General features: G+C 45.1%; 1 protein-coding gene across 1 annotated transcript in view; it reads left to right on the forward strand.

Annotated features, from left to right (window-relative positions):
- LOC308223572 (BEN domain-containing protein 5) overlaps nt 1–21512 on the forward strand; it is a gene marked incomplete at both ends in the record, with an annotated part of 972175 nt that extends 950663 nt beyond the window's left edge. The window contains 2 exons of the mRNA XM_080622800.1: nt 9470–9566; nt 21389–21512. Coding sequence (XP_080478926.1) covers nt 9470–9566; nt 21389–21512 — 221 coding nt within the window. The remainder of the gene's footprint in view (nt 1–9469; nt 9567–21388) is intronic.
- Nucleotides 21513–22223: the final 711 nt, after the last annotated feature.

The raw sequence follows: 22223 nt of genomic DNA on the forward strand, positions 1-22223 counted from the left end.
GGACATGATGCAGGAAAACAAGCCAGCTTGGGTGAGTAGCTTTTTTAGCAAGGGCTTTGTGACAGCAGCCAGAGGAGTGTTATTTGTGGCACGGACTATATATAACTATATTTGTGTGTGTTAGATTAAATATATATATATATGTGTAGCGCCTTATCACTGCATTCCAGCTTGAATTTTAAACACCAAGAAAAAATCAAAGGGTTTAGTAAAAGCTAAATTTATCTTGGAATGGGAATTGTAATAGCAAAGAGGCAATTAACTGGGGGGTAGGGGTGGGAGTGGAGATTATAGTAATATTTTACTTCCCTACAAAGACAAAAATAGCATTAGTTTCTCCACCTACTAGTAACAGCTCTAATTCTCTTCTTCCCATTCACCAGCACCACTCTGGAGTGACCACCTACAGATGAGATCTGTACAGCTGATGTGAAGATAGCTTTTGGCCCAGCTTACGTGTGTGGAGGTTGGACTAGATGACCTTTGAAGGTCCCTTCCAACCCAAACAACCTGTGATTCCTGTGTCCCTGCTTTGGGGAGGAAACTCCCCTACATCGGATAGCCTGAGCTTAAGTGTGGCAGTGACCCTGGAATCTGAGTCAGCAATATAGACAGAAATGAGGTCTTGGCGTTCACAAGCTGATGTTCCTTCTTTCTCATTTTATTCCATTTAACTGTGGTTGTCCTCTTATCATTTAGTGCCACTCAATCCCAGTCAAAGCACCCAAAGACACCTTCATCACTGATTTATCCCTTGAGCTGGATGTGCTCTGCCACACCATCCCACCCTGGACCTTGCAAAGAGAGCTGATGCCCTGTCTCTGGCTCGGCCAGGAATTCCCATTGCAAAAACAATTCCCAGATCTTTCGTGTGTTCTGGGAGCCCTGAAAACATGCCACTCCCAGCAGAGCTTTCTGTTGCCTGCAGCCTACACCACAGCGCCTTATTCTAAATCAATACTTGCAGATACTGGAGATAACTCAGAGAGAAAAATACATTAACATAGCTGAACAAACAAAGATAATGGTATTTTTTTGTTCCTTTTCTTTCCTTCCCTCCCTTCCCCCACAAAATCTTATTTCTCACCCCGTCCATGCTCATCTCCATGACCTGCACTTAGCAGGGCTGCACGTTCTTGAATTATTTCCCACTTTTCAATAGAGCCTTAAATCCTTTTAAAAAACTGCTTAATTGAAAAATTTCAATCAATCAGTTTGTCCCTTCTCTCTCCCCTTTTTCTTGCCTTCCTCCCCTCCCCCAAACAGCCCCATTTGCAGTAAATAATCTGTAGCCAGACTTTCTGCTCTAAAGAAATAAATAATTCTGAATTTGCTGAATCCCGCCTGATCTCCCGGCTTTAAATCACTGCACTTTGTACTGAGCTCAGCCGAAATGTTGAACACGCTGAAGCATGACTATTACTTGGAGACTGCAAGTGTTTTTAAAGGTACAGCCTCTGAGGCCATGGTCCTTTTTCCCCCCAAGACAGTCTGAGAGAGGAACTAAATTAATTCCTGAGGATAGGTTGTCTCTTCCCTGCATTTTACCCCCCACAAATGCAGATGTTGCCTTGTCTTGAAGGGACTTATTGAAGCCAGGAGAAATCCAGTGGATCTTTAAGCAGATCCACTGTTTAATCAGGGGCATCTTGACTGAAACCACTTAATAGCCCCTGGACTGAGTCCTTTTCAGACAGGTGACTTGAGCTACATTCCAGGAGGTCCTTCGCATCTACTCTGACATTGGAAAGCAAATGCCCATAGTTCCAAGTACACATACTTGCACTTGGACACAGAAGAGCCTGGGGTATCCCAGCTAAGGTAGGAAGGTCCCCCAAAATCACTGTGAGTCTTGGAATCACTGTCAGCATTCTGGAATTCTCTTTATCTTACTTCTATTCAAGATCTTTAAAGCCAGTTATATGCAGGTTTATGTCACAAGGGAACACAAACCTTCTGTCGCTTAATTCCTCATATTTCTTAGTGTCTTCTTCTTAGGATTGCTCTTGTCAAAACTATTGACTATGCCCTGTCTGAAAATGCAAGCTGCAGCTGAGGAGGGAAAATGCAGCATGCAACAGATTACTGATGCCTTGTTATGATTTATACAACTCATGAGCTTCGAACAATTTAGAGATGAGAAATGGTTTATCCACACTTTGGAGTGTTGAAACACCCTTTCTGGCATTTATCTTGAAACCAATTTTGTTTGGGTGGAGGTGAATGTTACGCACAAAGCTGTGAGTGGAATGTCTAATGGGAACTGTCAGACGTGGAACAATGGGTGTCATCATGCTTCTGGGCTGAGATGTGAGGGACTAAAAGGATCCCCCAGAAAGTTAATCTCATGATTTCCCAGTGTATTTTGGGGGGGGGGGGGGGGAGGTTAATTAGTACTGGAAAGCTTTGTACTGTTCTTACATTGCCAACCAAGCTGAAAACAAAAACTATTAAGACTTAAGTTTTCATGCTGTTTTTCCTTTGTGCATTTGACAGCATTCATCAGTGACAGGAGAAGATTGAGAATGCTGGATTTTCTTCCTCTCCGCTCATCCCTTTTTGGTATATCAGAAAGAATCAGCTCTGTAATTTTCATTGACTGTGTAAAGAGCTGAGGTCAGCTAATATACAAGGGCTCCTTCCCAGATTTGGCAAGGGACCAGAATTAAACAATAGGAAAGATGAGAAATGTTAAAATCACAAGAAGAGACTCATCTTAGTGTTTTCCTGATACTCCACATAAATATCTGTTAGGCATCAATGTGAGACCAGTAAATGCAGGCCCAAATTAATTTGGGGACAATTTGATAGAAGCTGCTATAACCAGGTTTTAAGTATATAATTTTTGAAGTATACCAACATATAGAGCAATGCTGATGCAATATTTTCATGAATTAAAACATACTGGTGCTGAAATTCACCCTTTTTCAACTGTGAGCTTGATTCTGACCTCTGTCCCTTAAATAACCTCATCAGGAGTCAGAGCTGCTAAGATATTAAATAAACCATTTTCTTTGGTCATTTTATAGTTTAGGGCAGATTACCATTTACAGGAGGGCCCATTTCCATCTCCCACTGGAGTAGAAGGACCGTAAGACGGATAAAATGTAATTTACACGGAGCAATGTGAAGATAGCGTCAGGATAATGGAGCAGCAGTCAGAGGCATCCCTGCAAAATCATGCTCATAGAGCTGGTAACTGGCATGCGGATTCAGAGGTAAAAAAGGACAGTGGTCCTGTTGTGTTTCCAGTGTTCTTTGGCAGTGTCTGAGACATCTCGCTCCTCTCTGTTTCTGTGCTTGCTCTGGACAGCCTGATTTTCCTTTCCCTATTGGTGTGCCTTGAATCCTATGTTGAACGAAGTGCTCCCTTTTCATGGCCGTGTGTGGTAGCAGCTCTGCAGCTCAGTATTGCACAGAGATTTTCATCACAGTAGCAAAGTGTGTTGTTCAGTTGGGTGGCTTCTTCACTGGTGTTGCAGAGGGAGGGTTGGGGCACACGGGTGCAAGACCACACTGCCGTCTGCTCTCCTTGAGTCTCTGCTGCCCTTCAATGGCAGCACCCCAGCAGGGTCAGGAATGCTGGGCTCCTGTGCAGCACCTCCACCTTCTTGCCTTTTTCTCTCTTTGCCTTGAGATCCCTCCGTTCCCCATGCCCAGATGTTAGCTGGGATCTGCCTGGTTCAGTTTGGTTCATCAGAAGGGCAGAAGCAATAGCTGATACTGAAATGACCTCATGGGAAATACAGCCTGGCCTTTGCAGCACAGTCCCTCTGACAGAGATAAAACAGTGCTCTCCAAGATACCTGTTCTCCAACCTCCTCTTTCAGAGGAAGAGAGAAAATTACAGGCCTCTGATTACTCAGGGAGAAGAGCGCAAAACTTCCATCTTCGTAATTTCTTCCACTACAATCAGGCATTTCAGGAAAAGGGCCTGAAAGCCTGTAATAGTCAGTCAGGGATCTTTCCACTCAGTTCCTCCCCTGATAACACACCAGAGGAATAAAAATGAAGACTCATCATCACTGTTACGTTCCATTTCCAAAAGTATCTGTCCCAGATACAGAGATTGGAAACTGAGGCTGTTGGGAACAGAAATACTCTCCTTTAGGAAAGTCCCTTTGCTATTCCCAGGCTGATTGTATTCGGGGCATTTTTTAAGGCTGGACTGTCTGGTTACATTTCTCTAGCTTGACCTGCTGAGTACCATGAGAGGGTGACATCAGTAATTCCCACATCAAGCCTGGCTCTTACACTGGAGCTATTCCCTGGTCTCATTGGAAGTAGCAGACTCTCCCCAGAAAGCATGCCCACATGTTCCTCACAGCCCTGCAAAACCAACAGCCTGAAGCTTTAGTGCTTGCCTGGCCAAATCCTGCTCTCTTGGAAGTCAATAGATAGGACAGGGTAAAGCCTATTCCCCCACCTCTCCCTTTTAGAAGCTTCCTCCTTTGAAACAGGTAATCAGGACATTGTGAATCTTTTTTCCACAGATGACAGTCTCAGGGAAGAATGCATCATTAGCATCCAGGCTTGCACCTTGATAAATGGTAGTGAAAAGCCATAGAACAGCCCCTCTCACCCCTCACCTCCCCCTGCCACCAAGTCTCTATACTGCCTCAACTACACTTTGGTCCCCCCAGTTAGATGTGATATTGTCACCATCTCTTACTTACTAGAGAATAGTGTTAACCCTGTGAAACAGAACAAGTAACTGGTGAAAACAGCTCTGCTAAAATAGAGGACTAGTTCTAATCAGGCTTGCCTTGTTATAACACAGTGGTTTAAAGCCATGTAATGCTGTTTTCCATTACAGCTCTTGCTCAAGTCAGGAAGGGGTTTCATCCATTGATGGGAGCTGTTATAAACAGATGAGAAAACCTCATCCATATTTCTCTTGAGAATGTATGAAGCTGACAGTATGCTAGCTGACCACAGCCATCAGGGACTCTCCCACACAAAATAACCCTCTTTTCATAAATAACGGGATTGTTGTGGTGGACTGAGATTTGCTATAGAATTCAGTTTTCTTGAACAAAGAGCTTTTTCTGGTTTTTAATTTGAGCTATTAAACAGATTCATCTTTTTGTGTCTCATTCTCCCTCCCCTCTTTCTCCCTTTCCTACTTCTTTTTTTCCCTTTCTCTCTGTCTTTAGGCTATCTTAAAGCTGTTTGTCTGAAACAAAAGACTTGCCTGGGTCTGGTCAGTGGTGCCTCTGGATTGAATGGTCACGATTTCAAATCCTGTTTAGGACTAAACTTGGATGCATTCCATAAGCTAATAACCCAGCGCAGTGTTTCACATTGATGGAGGTGCCGTCCTCTAGATGAGACATAAAACCAGAGATCCAATCTGCTTGGCAGAGACCCCACAGGACTTATCAAAGATGGGGGGGGGGGGGGAGGGCTGCTAACTGTTTTGCCCTTGTCAAATCCTTACCACCACCACGGTTTCTATTCCTGTTCCAAAGAAATGATATGGGACCTTATGAAAACAAGATGGTGAATTTGAAGGAGTTATCCTTTTCCTAATTATTTAAAGCAGTTTGCAGTGTCTGGCAAAAGGGGAGAAAAAGAGATAATCCACTCACTTGAAAGTGGAATGACCCTGAATTCCAAAAAACAAAGCAAAAGAGAGCAAATGGTGCCACCATGCTCTGCAGCAGAGACAATATTAAATGATCAGTGAACTATTAAAGCAGCAACATTTAGTACCTCCCCTAATGACTTGTACTGCTAACTGGTTTCCAAATTGAGATTTTTATTGCCTTCATGCACAGACAGAACAAGGCTGTGCCTGTGCTTCTAGAAGCTCCAGCTTAAGCAGACTGTTCACAATAGGATGAATCCTGGTTGAAAACTAGTAAAGGCTTATGAGATTCCTTATGCCTTTGTCCTCTTTCCTCAGCAGAGCTGGAAGCTTTGGGGTGTGAGGCATGGTAGGGATCATAAATACGGGGATTTTGCATGATTCTTGAGCTTCCCAACATCTGTGAAATTTGGCAGAGTTGTGCACAGACTGTCCTGAAATCTCCCCAAAACCACTGAGGCTATTCAGAGTGAGTGCCGTGAGAACAGCCTTTGCAGGAGAGATCCTGGGACCTCCAGGAAAGGAGAGGGAGTTGCAGACAGTAGTGAAGGTGAGAAGATTCAGATGTTTCCTCCATGACTCTCCCAAATTGATTTCTACTCATATGAGCTGAACTCCTGTGATGGGAATACCTGGGAAATGAAATGGCCTTCTATCAAGTGCAGCTCAAGCAAAGAAGGGAATTCCTGTGGGCAAAAGCACAGCATGTGTGATGGCAGAAAGGAACGAGGTTTAAAACCAACCAACCAACCAATCCACCCACCGAACGTGGGTTCTGGTTGTAGCTGCAGTTATTTATGTGTTTATGATATCCTGTAGGCCAAAGTGGAGGCTGGGTGTTCCGTGCACCTGAATTAAATGCAAATGTCATTGCTTTGATTTGTTTTCCTCCACTGGTTCTGTATACGTGTGCCACCTGCACTTTCTGAGTGAGTCAGGCCATTCCTCGCCCAGGCGAGGCAGTCACATGGAGAGACTGTTACTGCTGCTTTATATATCAGGTGCCTGATTTCCATGACAGAAACTGCTCATCCTTTACAGAGGCAGCAGGCAAAGCAGAGGGAGCAGGACGGCTCAAGAGACCAGTATTAGAACATGCACATTTCTTATCCCATGCTGGTTTGAGTCTCCTTCCATCAATGCTGACTGCAAGATGTTCCCATTTTGTGACTTTTCAGTGGCTGCATGTGGCACAAGTTTGCATTTCCAGTGTCTTCCCACTGCCCAGCTACCCGTGTGTCTATGCTCTGCAAAATGCCTCTACCTTTCCTGGTAATCTTAGCAAACAGAAGGTCTGTGAGGGCTGCAAAACCTCTTAAGAACTGTAGAAAAATGGGATGAAATGGCCTTAGAGGCCCTTCTATACTTCCTTCACACAGGACCAGTTAGATTTAAACCGGCTGTGTCAGCTGTGTGTTTAACCTGTTCTTGAAGACCTCTCAGCAGGAGATTTCCAGATGTGCTAAGGCAGGTTATTCCAGTGGTTAACTGTTCCTACCTTTAGAAAGCTATTCCTGAAACCTAAGTTCAGCTGTAGAACTGGATTCCTACAGGTCAGGGTTAAGGCAGAGTTGTAAGGCACCCTTGTAGGAGCTCAGGTAGCCACTTCCTTGTCTGCACCCAGTCTCATCAAAGGGCTTCCTGCCCTGGGATAGCAGGTGAGGTATTTCCCACTGTGCAAACACAAGGAGCAAGGTAGAGACAAAGAAAAGGGCAGCAGGGCCACTTCTGGCAGAGGAACCTTCTGAGATTGGCAGTGACAAAATGTCCTAGAGACTTTACTGAGTCCAATTACCACTTTATGTCTTTAAAGTGCCTAGTAAATGAAAGAAACCACAAGATCAAGCCATGTTAGTCTCCTCAATCTCTTCAGTGTTTGGCAGCCCTCTCCTCTCTCACTTTCTCAGACTACTTTGAACTCGTAACCTCTGCTGCTGCTTTGAGTTCACATCTGCAGAAACCAAGCTAACCCCAGCCACCCCCAAATTCCAGTCACAATCACAAAACACTGTCAAAGCAATGCTGCCCTCACTCGAACGCATAAACTTGCAGCTGCCTCCAACTTCCATGCACGTACAGTATGGTTAGTCTCGTCCGTCAGTGCTGGCAGGCTGCAGGGGAGCTTACTGGGTACTGCCGCAGCCCTGAAACAGCCGGTGCTGTTTCACACAACCAGCTATCCCTGTCCACGCAGACAACAGCCGTGAACACCAGCTGTTCAGGCTCTGCTATACTCTTGCGCAGAAGAATATAGATGCCTGCAGCACATATGGCATTAGGATCGCAATGATAGCGTATCAGGATAGACCCTGAAACAGAAGGGATAAATGCATATAACCATCCTCAGGCACAGCAGTGAGAACTGGAAAAGTGGGGCCAGATCATGGGATAGAAAAGCGGTGTCAGGAGTCATCTTCAGCCACTAGAACTGGTCTTGACTGCAGTGCTAGTGGCTGGCTTTTAGCCATACTAGAGCTAAAGACTGAGTCACATCAGTTCAGCCTCCTCTCTAAATAAAGAAATAAATGAGAAAGAGATCTCGGAGTGATGCCTGAACCTGATGTCTCATGCTCGCTTGTTTTGATGTGTCTAATGTAAGTGGGCGGGTAATAAGAGCTTCATTTAGAAGCTAGCGTCTTCACAGGCGCTGCTGGAAGCCCCTGGGATGCTGCACTTCTGGAATTTTCCTCTAACGGAAACATCAGCAGATAACTATTGATAAAGTGCACACAGAACAACCCAGCAACAGGCTATTTTCCTGGACTGCTCGGCTTTTAGATCCTGAGGTGTATTTAGATTCCCTAGGCTATGTGCCCACCTCACCTACTGCATCAGCACTCCTGAAATGGCCATTACAGTGACCATCTGGGGCAGTGTCCTAGAGATGTGGTTACTGTAGCATAGATAGGCATCAGTTCAAAATAGGTATATAAAGGAGACAGCTCCCATAATAGAGCTGTGGATAATGACATTGACTGCATTTCTCTCCATTGGATATCACCCTGTAGATGATGAGCAGGTGATGCTCTGTAACAGGCAGACCTAGTGCTAACATTTCACAGGAGCCGGAAATTCACCCCATGCATATGTTGCCTACGATTGTTTTTCAATGCATTCCCAGGTGATTCAGCTTCTTTTTAGGAAACTGAGTCATCAAGAAGGCCTGGTTCCTGTTTCTGCAAGGTCTCTGTGGCAACCCGGATGCACAGCAACTGCCTAGTGTTGAGTTTAGGTTAACTGAAGGAGGAATTGTGCTTAGTGAGGAGAGAAGAGCTCCTGGAGTTACTGCTGACATCCTTAAGGTAGTCTACTGTCCTTCCATTTCAGTGCTAAAATGACCATTTCAGGTCCTGAATACAGCACAGACAAAGAACTTTCCTAGGACAGACAGCATGGGGGTCAGTGATAAAGGTTTGGATGGCTTTGGCTTTCATTCTAACCTTGAGTTTGTAGGCTGGTCCATGGCTGGTTCATACCATGACATTGCTGACCTTGTTTGCTGGATACAAACGCAGAAATACTGCCTGTATCCAAACATTTAGGTAATTAGTTTCCCTGAACGTGGAAACTGGAGGACCCTTTTTGTCTAATGTATTACTTCGTGACAACCACAGGGATCTGCAACCAGGCATGGGGGAAAAGTGAGATTACTTCCTCCCGTCTGTGGTTTTATGCAGCATCTGCCTACGAAAACAAGAAGCAAAGACGATGACCCCCACTTTATCTGCTTGTGTAAGTCATTTTGCCTGAAGCCTAAGCACTGTGGGATGGTTAATGTAAAACTTGCTCATGCATCAAAAAGCAGTAATTTACGTTTAGACTCTGCTTTTTATTATTATTAATTATTTCAAAAAATGCTCCTTAATTAAAAACTCACAGATATGAAGCTTGGAAGAAACGTGGCCAGGACATTCTTGGATTACTACAGGCTGAACTCCTTGGTGGAGAGACCACTAGCACCGACTCCTAAAACTCGGTAGGTCAGAAAGCAATTTCTCTTGCTTTAGCAGGGCTGCTTTCTTAATACCTTTCATGACTAAACTTCAGTGCTACTGCATTATGGCTTCATAACAAGCATGCTAGTCTAACTGTGCTTGTTTTAGTGAAATTCCATTTGGAAGTAAAGCATTTATGATCAGGAAAGATAGCTGGGTTATGTCTGAAAAAAATAGAGGATTTTGGAGATATCGATATCTTCCCTGAATTCTGTCTGCTGTACACCAATCTCACAGCAGTGTCTTTAATGGACCTACCCTTCATTTATCTCCTGAGAGTGAGAGGGAAATCAGACCCACTTTATTTCAAAAAGTTTAAATTCTGGAAATGAAAACTCTTTCAGTGCTTCCAGGAATAACTGTGCTAAAGGCAGGGTTCTTCATCTTCCCTTGGACCTGCCATAGTGTTGGCAGCCGGATGACAGGTTCCTTCTGGTAGTCCAACTGGGGCCCTTTACCTGGCGATCCCCTCTCACCATAAGTCGTTACTTCAGCTTTAAAACCAGCTCAGTGGATGTTTGGACAAAGGGAAGTCTTTTTGGATGTGAAGTAAGGCATTGGTGAGCGATGCACAAGGGTGTTAACAGAGGGTTTGAAATGCCCAAGTTTGAATCCCTGCAGTGCTGCTGGCTGCATGTCTGGCACTGGCCAACTGGTGTCCTTTCAGTGTCTCTTAGCTTGTGTGAGGAGCAGGGGAGATACCACTGAACCATTTGTTGAGATCCATCATTCCTTGAACAGGCAAAGCTGGGTAACAACGTAAGGAGGGGAGCAGAACAGGAACCAGAGCTCCTGTTTCATGGGAAACACTATATCCAGAATTTGCCTCTGTTCTGAGAAGATAGCAATAATACCTCCAAACTCAAAATTTCCAATTAAATGCATTTGGGTCCATTGGAATATTTCATTTTGGTTTCAACTATTAATAGCGCAACTAAAAATAGTCTGCATTTTGCGATGGAAAAGGCAATATCACATTGGCAAGTGAGGCAGCTGAGCCTTGAAATTCACTCCCTTCTTCTCCCCACTTTCCCCCTACTCCCAGCTTAAAGAAGTACCTGTGGGAACAGTTGCTTTTTGGCAAAGGAACACTTTCCTACTGAAGATTTCCTAGTGATGCCTAAGATGGATGTCACAAATATGAGCCCAGACCATATAGCAATTGCTGGAGTTCCTTCTGCAGCCTTTAAAATATCCTATCAGTGCAGCCATTCTGGCAGCTCCTTATATACGTGGTCAGAGCCAGCCTGATTGTGTTTAAATGCCCTGCTTTGAGTCCGTCTCCCTTTCCCTGACCGTGATCTTGACAAAACAGTTTAGGCTGTCTCAAGGAGGATTGTCAGCGCTGCAGTTCTGAATGTTCTTATCTGCACAGACCTGCAGGGTTAGTAAAGAAAAAGCATCCAGCATCTTCCTCTCCTCCGGAAATTGAATGTATCATTTCTCTCAGACTCCCAGGGGCCACAGCCTCCAAGGATAAAAACCCACAACTATTACTGAACCTAATTACCACCTGACAGCAAAGTGCTTTTCCGAAGCATCATTCAGTTACCTCATCAAAAGGAATGTTTGTTTGCTTTCTTCATTTTGAATTAAAGAGCCACTGACACTGGTAACCGAAGCATTTTAATCTCATCAAATATCCATGTCCATCTCTATAGCCACGCCAGCAGGGAAAGATACACATCTATAATCGGGTTGCACGGAGCAGATTTTTCTCGTTCCCCCACCAGAGCCTAATGGGGTGAGAGATCTTTTGTTTGGGGAGTTCTACCTTGCAGTAAAATCCTAAATATGGTGAATATTCAGCCCAAAGCCAACAGATGCTTAAGGAATAGATATTTAAAGATTTACATTGTTAATTTCCTGATAGCTTTCAAATACTGGCTTTTCCCTATGAGTAGGCAAATGCTTTCTATTTGTATCCCAGGCTTTGCCACCTGACATTTGATCAGAGCTTGTGCGTATCTATCTATCTATATATATATGCATATATATATATATATAAAATGTACATCAATGAAATGAAATTGTTCTTTGAAGCTCTCATGTTAACTGCAAACCTGCCCAAAGAAAAATCTTGCAAACTGCTGAGGAACAGAAGGGAGATGGCTGTGGCTTTAAATATGCCTTGGCTGAGCAATGGCACTACGAAAGGATTGGAATATAAAATGATACTAGATATCTGTGTAATCAGGACTAATTATATGGCACGGTTGTTAGCTTGAAACAGGACATGTTGTGCCCACAGTTTATGAAAATATATTAAAACATTACCAGATTCCATATCCTCATTGAAAGAAAGCTGCAGAGTTAATAAACGTGTAAGGGACAACTAATTGGCTGCTTTGTCCCAGCCTACTACAGGCAGAACAATTTCCGTTTGAAGGAATTAGTGCAGCCAAAATGTGTTATAACGATAGCCCTAGAAATAGCAACAACCTGCAGCGCTTCCAGAGCACATCTGACTGAATGATCTCAAAGAAGGAAATGTTTGTGTTGGTATCACCATGTTTCAGAGAAGGAAATTGAAGCACAGAAAGGGAGAGATGGTCCTCAGGGTCAGAAATGCGGCTGGCACCCAAATTCAAGGAACCTTTCAAGAGCTTAGGCCACGTAGTCAGGCTGTCTTGACAATAGCCATCCTAGAGCATAGGCAATGCAGGTAGGTTAGTGGGAAATGAATTAGGAACATCTGCAGCAAGAGGCAAGAACTGATGCATCTCTGGTTACAGAACCAAGTTTGAGGCTGGGGCTGGGGTACCCTCTTCTATCCCATAGACTTGTGCAGCTTATTTCAAGGGGTAAGGAGAAATAGCTGCATCTGCATAAGATGCTTGTGTTCCTGTAAGTGAACCCAAGTGGTCAGCTGGTTAAGTTCCACCTGCTCTTGTCTACAGAAGTCCCTGGGACAAGTGTCCCCTGTAGATGGGTCCCCTGTAGTGTGGAGCTGTGTCCACCACTCTCCCAGGAGTCAGGCTCCACTGGCTTCCTAACAAGCCACCATGAAAGTGAATTTAGGGCTGGAGCCCTCAAGTATTTGCTAAGCCAGCCAGTGTGGGGGCACCGTGGGTGCTGTGATTTGTCCCTGAGTAGTTGGTTGCTAGAAATTAATGTTGAAGCCATCACTGTAGTGGTCTCTGAAGAGTTAGGGTGACTGCCTATCTCTGCACTGAGCAATCCTGATGCCTCAGCAGCAAGAGGATGTGTTCACAGTTGCAGACCATAGACATAAAGCTTAGAAGCTTCTTTTCTCCCTATAACCAAAGGAATCTTTGAGCAAACCTCAAGTCCCCAGGTAGCTCAGATCCCTGAAAAGATCTTTGGACTGTACACTGACTCTGTAGAGAGGCCAAATATGAAAATGAGATGCTTAAAGGGCTTTATTTTCAGCACTGCCTTAACCGCTTAGACAGTTCTTTCTTTACCTCCTCCCTGTCAAGCATGATTATTCTCCCATGCAGCTCATCCAGTCCCTCCAAGAACCCTTCAGCCCCTTTCCCCCAGTTCCCCAGGAGCCCAGCCCAGTGGCCATGCAGGGTTTCCCACAGCCTGCAAGGGAAGGTCAGGACTTGTTTCAAACAGTAACCCCAATGTGTCCTGCAGTCCTCACCATGGGAAGACCCTGCGATCCCAAACAAGCATCCAGCTCAGAATGTCTGTTGTTATCATCATGCTAAGAAACTATTTTCCTGAAGGTGATGTGTCTGCAGCAAGATAGGAAAGCATTGATGACTCAGCTGGGGAGGGCAGGAAAGTTAGAATGGTTTCCTATGGGAGCTAACAAATTAAAAACCTTGCTGAAAAGGATGGACATTTTCTGGGGTGAAAAGCCAACAGGCCTATGAATTCCTGACAGAGGAAAAGAGACCTCTGTGCTGCTGGAGAGGAGAGCACTACCACTTGTGTTTCAGATAAGCTCAGGAAACTCCATCCTGTATACAAAGACGTCTCTCTAAGGTTGGGTTAAGTGGGCACAGAGCATGAGAGCGCAGTGCAGAAAAGGGTTGTCGGGTGGCAATGAAGGTTCATGCCCTTCCTCTCTTCTTGTTACTATCCTTTTTTAAGCTGCTCGATGACCAGCAAATTCTGCTCCCACTGCACTCCCTGGAAAGCATTTGAGTGGAGCCCCCTTTGGTGCTGCATGTGGCACACGGAGCATTTCCTCTTACAGAGTCTCTCTCCTGCACTCACCTCTTTCTACTTGTGCCAGAGTAAAGGTAAAGATTACTTAGGTTGAAAGTGAGAGATGTCCTCCTCTAAAATCATTGGTAAAAGGTGAGAAGTTTGTAAGATATTTAAAGAAAGCAGAGAACAGCTGTTACAGGGAATGGCTAAAGTAGGAAAACAGAACTTTGCTGGAAAATTCACACATGCCAGTCACCTTGCACTGCCACAAGTCCACCCTTTGCCCATATCAGTATTGCTCTGTTCTTTCACTCTGCCTCATTTACAGAGCCCTGCTCCAGCACAGCATCAGCAGAGGAGCTGTTGCCTCTTTAAACCATGGATGTTTTTTCTCTAACAGCCACCAGTTCCACGCTTCTCATTTTCTGGGTACGCTGGAGTTCAAACTACGGAAGTGCTTAGTGCTTACAGCTGAGGTTAGGGGCTTTGAATAGACATGACATGGGGACCCTCAAAAATCACACCTGGGCCTCAGTAGTGGATATCTACAACTCCTGCTTACAGGAATATTGGGAAAGAAATTCCCTCCTGTGTGGGAAGCTCACAGTTGCTGCACTGATTCACATGAGAGAGAAGTCCAGGGCAAGATGAATAATTCTGTCTAAGAGCAGGGATTTGATGGCATGCAGCAAATAATGCCTGGGGCCACACACTGAACAAAAAAGGACAGAACAAAATATTGACTGGCCCTTCATTAATCGCTGTCTGTCCACTGTGCCCTGAATGAAGCAGCAGTCTCGTTTGAAGGAAAAGTAGGCTATGATGAGGTAATTAAAGACCACATCAGAAGGCATATCCGCCAGGAGGCTGAATTCAAATTGCACTGACAGCCTTTGTTCTGGCAATTCCTCCTTTTGCTGCTTGACTTTGCAGCCTTAATGATGATGTATGAGCTCAGAGCTGCATATCCAACAGGCTGGATAGGCCCACGGGACTGTCCCATCACCCTCACATGTGATGGGCACCTTCATTGGCATCACGTTGGGTGGAGCTGGGGAATGTCTTCCTGTGTATAGGCACAGTCTGATCAGAAGCACTTCTACCAGGACAACTCAGCCTTTCGAGTTCTGAGACCCACATTGACACTAAAGAACTGTGTCCTGATGCTGTGTGGTCTTACAGGCTCGGGCATTTGCTGCTTTCTGGCAAGTGCTGTGTCTGAGATGTTCATCCCAGTCTGCTTCTTCCTGCGTTTCAGGAAAACTCCTCTCTACAATTCTAAGTTTTGCCTTCAGGATTTTTGAGGTTTCACCTACTTCTGGTAATGCTTTCTCTGACCTGGCCATGACTGATGTGAGAGGTGGGAGTGAAGTGAGCTGGGAGTGAAGCTTTACATAGACAGCTTCTCCTCTAGGGGCTCTGTTACTGCCATCCCAGCTCACTTCTCCCAGGCCTAAATCACTCCCTTATCATTCCCCATCACCACCACCACCACCATTTTCAGTGGCGAAGAGGGCAGCAGAGCCCAATAAACAGAAAAGATGTACTAGAACAAATCTGAACTCAGAGATCTGGAATACTCCACAGCTTTGAGGGCACAGTAGCATTGCAACGCTGTGAAAGTGAAAGAAAGGAAAATCAGGCACCTTCTATTCTCATGACTTCTCTCACATGGAAGGAGATGCTGCTGACCATCTTTGAGCCAGTCATTCCTTGGGCATAAGGGTATAAGCCTGTTTTACTACAGCAAAATAAAGCCCAGTTAGCAAACTGGTTTGAATGCAAAGTCTGTGTGCCAAACAAACTACACGTTTTCCGACCACGTGGGCAAGGAGGCTGCTCAGAATTCAGCTGCGCATTTCAGCCACACTGAGAGGCTGCCCCTGCCACTAACAGCAAATTCAGTGTCTCCATATTTATTAAGTTTTGGGGTTTGTTATTGCAAAATAAAACTCACTTGGATCTTCAAGGAGAAGTTCCCCAGAGCAATCCTGAAGACATTTGTGGGTCTGGCCATTCCCCTTGCCCACAGAGGATACACACAGGCCCTTCACCTCCCCAGGCTACTTGTAGCAGCAGCAGCTAATCCTACTATGCCCTTGAGGGGGTGAAGGGACTCCCAGAAAGTCCCAAGGCACCAAACCAGTGCCCCTATCATAAATGCTACCGTCAGTGCCTTTGAATTGTGCAGACACAGCAAAGTAAATGGTTTATTCCCCTTCCTCTAGTGCTGCTCCAGAGAAAGGTCAGCAAAACCACTTACAGTTTGTAGAGAAAGGAGGAAATGAAATCTTGGCTCTCTTGGAGGGAGGATTTCAGCCTATTGCAGGCATTTCACCAGGACCTGGTGCATGGGGTGCCCTATAGCCGTGCTGCTTTCGTATGGACAAGTGGGACCAGACTGCATTTAAAAATCTTCCTTATGTTACTGGTAGGACTGCACAGTTGCACATCCTACCTGCCAGCACAGAAACACCACCTCACAGCCAGGCGTCCCTGCGTGTTCAATCAGTGCAACGCTCACATGAGTATCCAAACATCCCTTTGCATTATCCTCCCATGTTGGCCAGTGCTCTTTGAAAGGAAATTAACCCCCACACACAAAAAAAACTGCTGAGGAGTCAACTTCAATCTGATTTCCATGGCTGTAAATTGCATCAGTAATGGGAGCACCACTATGGCTTAAAGGAAAATTACATGTTTTGCCTCAAAAATTAATTTCTGGGGCTTTTTTCCCCCCTTCTCCATTGGTAATTATGATCTGTCAGCTCACTCCCACACATGTCTGCATGTTTTACGCAACTCTCCATACTTGTAGCTGTCGTTAAGGAAAATCTTTCAGGTTTTAAACGGTGACACATTTGTGTGGGTTCAGTGAAAAGGATCCATTTACAGTTTGGGGAGGTTTGCAGGGCTTGGCCAGCTCCCAGCAGAGGGTTCACCAAAATACCGCATTACAACAATTACCTTGTCAAACACTTGGGAACCAGAGTGCCGGCTGGAAGGATTTTACCCTGGATTTCAGCACGCACTCACACTAAAGCACATCCAAACAGATAAATAAGTCTCTGGCTTGGTCCTGTTTTCAGGCAGTCCCTGAACAGAAGGTGTGTAAAAATACTTCAGGACCAGCCAGGGAGCCAGTGCATCTGATGGGTGGCCCAGCAGGAGGAAATAATCTGCACTACTGTATGAAGTAGGCTTGGTCCATGTTAACAATCCCTTTCAAAATGAAGGTGCTGTCAGCTGATTTGATTTAATTTAATTTACTCCACCTTAATTTACGTTTGGAAATGAGCTAAATGAATAAATTGAATTATGACTACTTTAACTCTGAAGGAGCATATCCACATAGGAGCTTACTGTGGTTTTGCTAATCAGCTTTATGTTTACACCCTAAATGTTTTTGGATTAGCTCTCACAGGCATCCTCCATAGATATGCCTGGAGATAGCCACCTGCTTTCCATTTCCTTCCTTGAGCTCGTTGCTCTGAGGAAGCCAGAGCTCAGTAAGCAGATTTACAGCATCTGTGTCATTTTATGCCTCACCCCTGGCTGGACTTTCCCTCTGTTTCTAAAGAGCAGGACAGAGTGCTCTGAAAGCAGAGATAGTTGCTATGTGTGGTGGTGGCTTGGCGTGGGTAATGTCTGATGTACAGAGCACTCTAATCCCAATATCATATTGCTAGCTTGAACAAGCTCAAGAGACTGTCATTTTCTGCTACATCTCATCAGGTATGTGTAACCCATTATTCTCCTGCTGCTCCTTAGGAAATAGGAGGATAGGAGAAAAGAGAAGACCCATTCCCATCCTCTCTTCGGCTTCCTGCTCCAGGATCAGTAAAGATATAATAACAATGGCTGGATCTGAGCCACAAACGTTGTAATTGTGGCTCCTTCTGTTATGTGATAACATGGTTCCAATTACAAGCTAATTATTCCAGCCTCCATACATTGTCTCCTCGATGGAGCAGATATGCCTTGCTGCTGTGAGCGGGGGAAGGAGGCCAGGTTACTAAGGGATGGATGACAAGCAGCATGTCTCTCCTTCTGTGGCAGAGGGAGGCACACTGGCAAACTCTTCTGGAGTGTAGGCTGTTATATGATGCCTTCTCTATAAGCAGCATGGAACAGCCCCTGCATCCAGAAAGGTAGGGCCACCTGATGAGATTTCCAGACAGTGCTGGGATTCTCTATGGACCACATCAATGGGGTTTGTATCGCCCAGAAATCATAATCTGATGTAGTGGTTGGGTGGTGATGTGACAAGTGTGCTCCTCTTTCTGGAAACAAGCACTGGTGACCGCTTGGAAACAAAAGAACAATCAAGGCTGTGGTAATGGCTGAGGATTTCTGACTTTTGCTCTAACATTTCAGATTTGTTTTTATTGCTTCTAATTGGCCTTGCTTTGGAGCACACACATCATCTAACTGCCAGGGCACTGGCTGTCATTAACTGCTGGGCCGTTTGATTTGTGTCTTTTACAACTGAAACTTGTCAGACGTCCCCAGAAAATACTGTGCTCCCCTTGCAGTGTCAAATACGGGCCTGGCTAATTGTGCATCCCTGAGAGTGAAGCATTTGAAGTAATCATGCAGTGATTGTTTAGCTGCGATGGACGTAATGGAAACGTGTCTCGTCTGTATGGAGGGGAAACTGTAAGAATGAGATCAGCAGGTACCTTACAGCAGGCAGATCTCTTGGTTTCAGGGATCAGAGGTTAGCCATTTTCCAGCCTTGATGGTTCATTTTTGATCCCACTCACGTGGCTTGGATAATTTTGTTTTCTCTTCCCTTTGCAATTTAAACACAAATTCTCTTCTCTTCTGGCCTTCTAATACACCAGCTGCAAAGCAGCTAATCCAAATCTACTGCTCCCCACCTTGACTTGCTTCATTGGATGGAAACACAAGTCTGTATGAGAAAGCTCAAATACCCCAATGTGGCACAAAATGCCACAAACATGCCTATGGTGGTGGCTCTGTAAAGCTCATCACATCTAAAACATTAGCCTCGTTTCTAAGTCTGCTGATTCATTTTAATGCCTTTAAGGTTTCCTAAGAATTAGAAATCCAGATCCAGTGTTTTGGATGTGAACATGTAAACTATGTTTGAAGTAGATGTATATAAGGCTTGTCTTCTTACAGATGAGCTGAGAGTGCTATGGGAAGCAATAGGAATATCCCTGTTTTGCAGAATGTAGAAAAGAGCATCACTGGGAACACCAGGATGTTCGACCTCACTGTGAATTATGCATCTGCTGTATTTAGATAGAAGCAATCTTGCTGTTGAAATCAGAGGTTGGCACTTTCTTTTCCCCCATGGGGTTCTGCAACTCGGAAATTGTGTCGAGATCAAGCATGTGGGGCTTTTTTTAGCTGTAAAGGTGAATGTATTCAGATTATTCAAGTGGTGATTTTTTGGATGTACAATTAGTTGACTGAGTGATGTGGTATAAATTTGGTATTGTAATTGCTATGCCTCTGAGATTTCAATTTGCAAACCAGTTTGAATGGCTGCAAGATTAACTGTTGTATGTAGGATGAGTACACAGCAGCACTGTGATTTGATCGTGACTGTCAATTGGCTCTATGTCCAAAAAAAATCACTCTTGTCACAAGTACCTGATGTAAACAGTAGTTGATGGTCATGATGCTTCAGTCCAGTGGATGCCTGAATAGCTGCTAAAAATGGTCAGCGTCTAAAAATCCCACCTGCAAGTGCTGTTGGTTACTATTTCCTTTTTCTGTGTTACCCAAAATCATGAAAAAGGAAGGTTTAAAACCCACTTTTATCCTCTTTGCGTGTTTCATATTATGTTTCCTTCACTTGTGGAGATGAGAATAGGAGTGACATTCAGCAGTGCTGTTCTAGTGGCCTGGATGAGTGCACATAGAGAAATGAGTGTCTACACGGAAGAGCCAAGCCCTGCCTGCCTGTCCAGCACTGGGAGCAGGCAGGCAGGCTGTCAGCAGTGATACAGCAGTGCTGATGCTGCCCCAGGGCAGGGGATGGATTGACTAGCTGGTTTGCCTATGCTTTGCATGATTCTCTGTTTGATCCTCAGCTGCTGCTGTGTTTGGGTCTGCAGTGTTGTCTAGGAACACGTCAACGTAATTACCCACAGAACCAAAGAAATGGCTTGTTCTCACTTCAGTGTGCCTTTCAGGTCTCCCTCCCAGGGTCCTAATTTACTTATTTTTGTCTCAGTGTTTCTCTTTTCGAAATACCACTGTGCCTTAGGTTGGTGATTGAACTGTGGAGCTGCAGTAGATGCTGAACTGGTTGGCAGCTGTAACAGCAGTGTGAGGGGAGGGCTGGTGGAGGTAAAGCCCTCTAAACCCTGTGCCCCATCAGCCCCTATGTTGTTTCAATTCATTTAAAATGTATTTTAAAACCTTTTTTTGCAAATAAAGGCAGAAGCACTGACAAACACAGATCTGTGTGGTGGGGAAGGCAGGTTCCTCTGTGTCGCTATGGCAGGCAGGTTTAGAGGGGCCCAGTTCCTCAGGGGTGAGTCAGGGCAGTGGGATCAAGAAATCTGGGTTTCCATCTCATAGGTGATAGACTAGTCTGGGTTGGAAGGGACCTTAAAGATCATCTAGTTCCAACCCAGACCAAACAGATAACTGATAATGGAGGGAGCAGACTGAGTGCTTAAAGGGTAGATCAGGCACTATATAACAGAATTGACCAATAATAAAGGATAGCGATTTACTTTTCCTTAGAGCAGCAAGCATTCGCTGTGCACACCGTAAACACACACCCAGCAGCACTTTGGGAAACAAGCAGTGAGAGTATCAGGAACCAAAGCATTCCAGAGTAGGTCTGTTCTTCTGGGCAAAGCTGTGGGCAGCCCAGGAGCTGTTTCTGTGGTGTGGAGTTGTGAGGATCTCAGTTCTTAGCCCATGAACTCCTGGGGCATCACTGCAAAAGCACTTTGTGTTTAGTGTAACTCTGTTCCTTTGAAGGTCAGCAGTTAAACTCCCACTGCTGCGCTAGGAGCGTAGCCCAAAAGGTGCACTGGAAACACCACACTCCAAACTACAGGGACAAGTAAAGTTTTGCATGATTCTTTAATAACTGGAATTAATGATCAAAGTGAAATAACAGTTTCACATCAGGCTCTTTGAAGGCACTGGTCTGGATGCTGGAAGCACTCGCATCATGTGTTGGACACTGGGTGTTCCCCAACCATGCAGTAGGAGTCTGTCACTGAAGGGTTAGGGTCCAGCTGTGAGAGCAGCTGGACAATGCAGCTGTGGACAGACCTGTGAACCCAGCTGCCCTGTGAATGCTATATGCCCCAGAAGGAAATATTCACAGTGATAAAGAGGGCTGTTAATGAGCAGAAATGTGAAACATTTCAGGCGTGTGAGAGCTGCAGCGAGGAGCGAACAGTGGAAAAGTGCATTTGCCCAAAGGAAGAGCTCAGAGCTATCGCAAAGCCTCCTGGAAGGACTAACCCTGCTCTGGCCAGAGGAGAATGGGACCAGCCGGTTTTTTACCACCTCTTATTTGTCTCCAGCTGCCAAAGCCTTCCTTATAGATGCACTTCACTGTGAGACTTTACACACGGCTTCTCCTCAGAGCGCACCTCACATGTGGCTTACCTGCTGCTCAAACACCACAGTGGTTCACAATACCTGTCCTTTCTCTCTCTTCCTTTGGCAGGAAGGAAAAACTGCCGCCTTTTAAAGGCACTACCCAGCGGGGCCAAGGGAACAGCCATGCTGGAGGCAAGCCAGAGAAGAGGAGTCAGGCGCATCTGAAGGACCAGCCTCTCTCCAGGAGATGAATGAGAAGAGGCGGGCTGGTTTTTTAGGCAAGGTGGAGGAGCACATTGGGGTATGGAACTGATGGTGATTCTCTTCTTTTTTTCCCCCAGACAACTATTTCTAAGGTAACAGCCCAAGGAAGAAAGAGGGAGAGGGACATTAGCGAAATTTTACTGTTGATTCTTTCTTATTTATAGATGGTAAATCAATTTCTTTTTCTGTTTTTTTTCTTTCCTTCATCTCTGGGGGGAAAAAAACAGAGTGACCCTATAGATTTACAGGAATCATTTGCAGTGGCTGGAAAGCTATTTGTTAAAATGAGAAAGCCTCCCCTTCCTCCACCAGCTCTCTCTTTAAAGGGGTAATCCATACAACAAGCTAACAAGGGAGTCCTGGCTCCCCTGCTGCACCATGTGATGTCTCCCCTTTTAGCGTCAGGCTCAGAAGCTCTTATGCCAATTGCATGTGCTAGCCCTGTTAGCTTGCATTAAGAGAGCCTGAGAAATAGCTTCTGGGAGTCAGGCAGGCGCTTCTCGGTGTGCCGTTCATCATCTGCTGCATGGTTAGGTTTTTTGCTCTTCTATCAGATCATTTGAGGAAAAGGGTCATATGAGAGATGTTACTGTCAGGCCACAGGCATGAAACTCACTGCAAGACCTGTCTAACAGGCAGGAAACATGGCCCTCCAGCAAAAAACTGGCTGGGGTCTAGAAAGATGGGACTTCGCAACA

The sequence above is a fragment of the Psittacula echo genome (genome assembly GCF_963264785.1).
Source record: "Psittacula echo genome assembly, chromosome: 7".
Lineage (NCBI taxonomy): Eukaryota > Metazoa > Chordata > Aves > Psittaciformes > Psittacidae > Psittacula > Psittacula echo.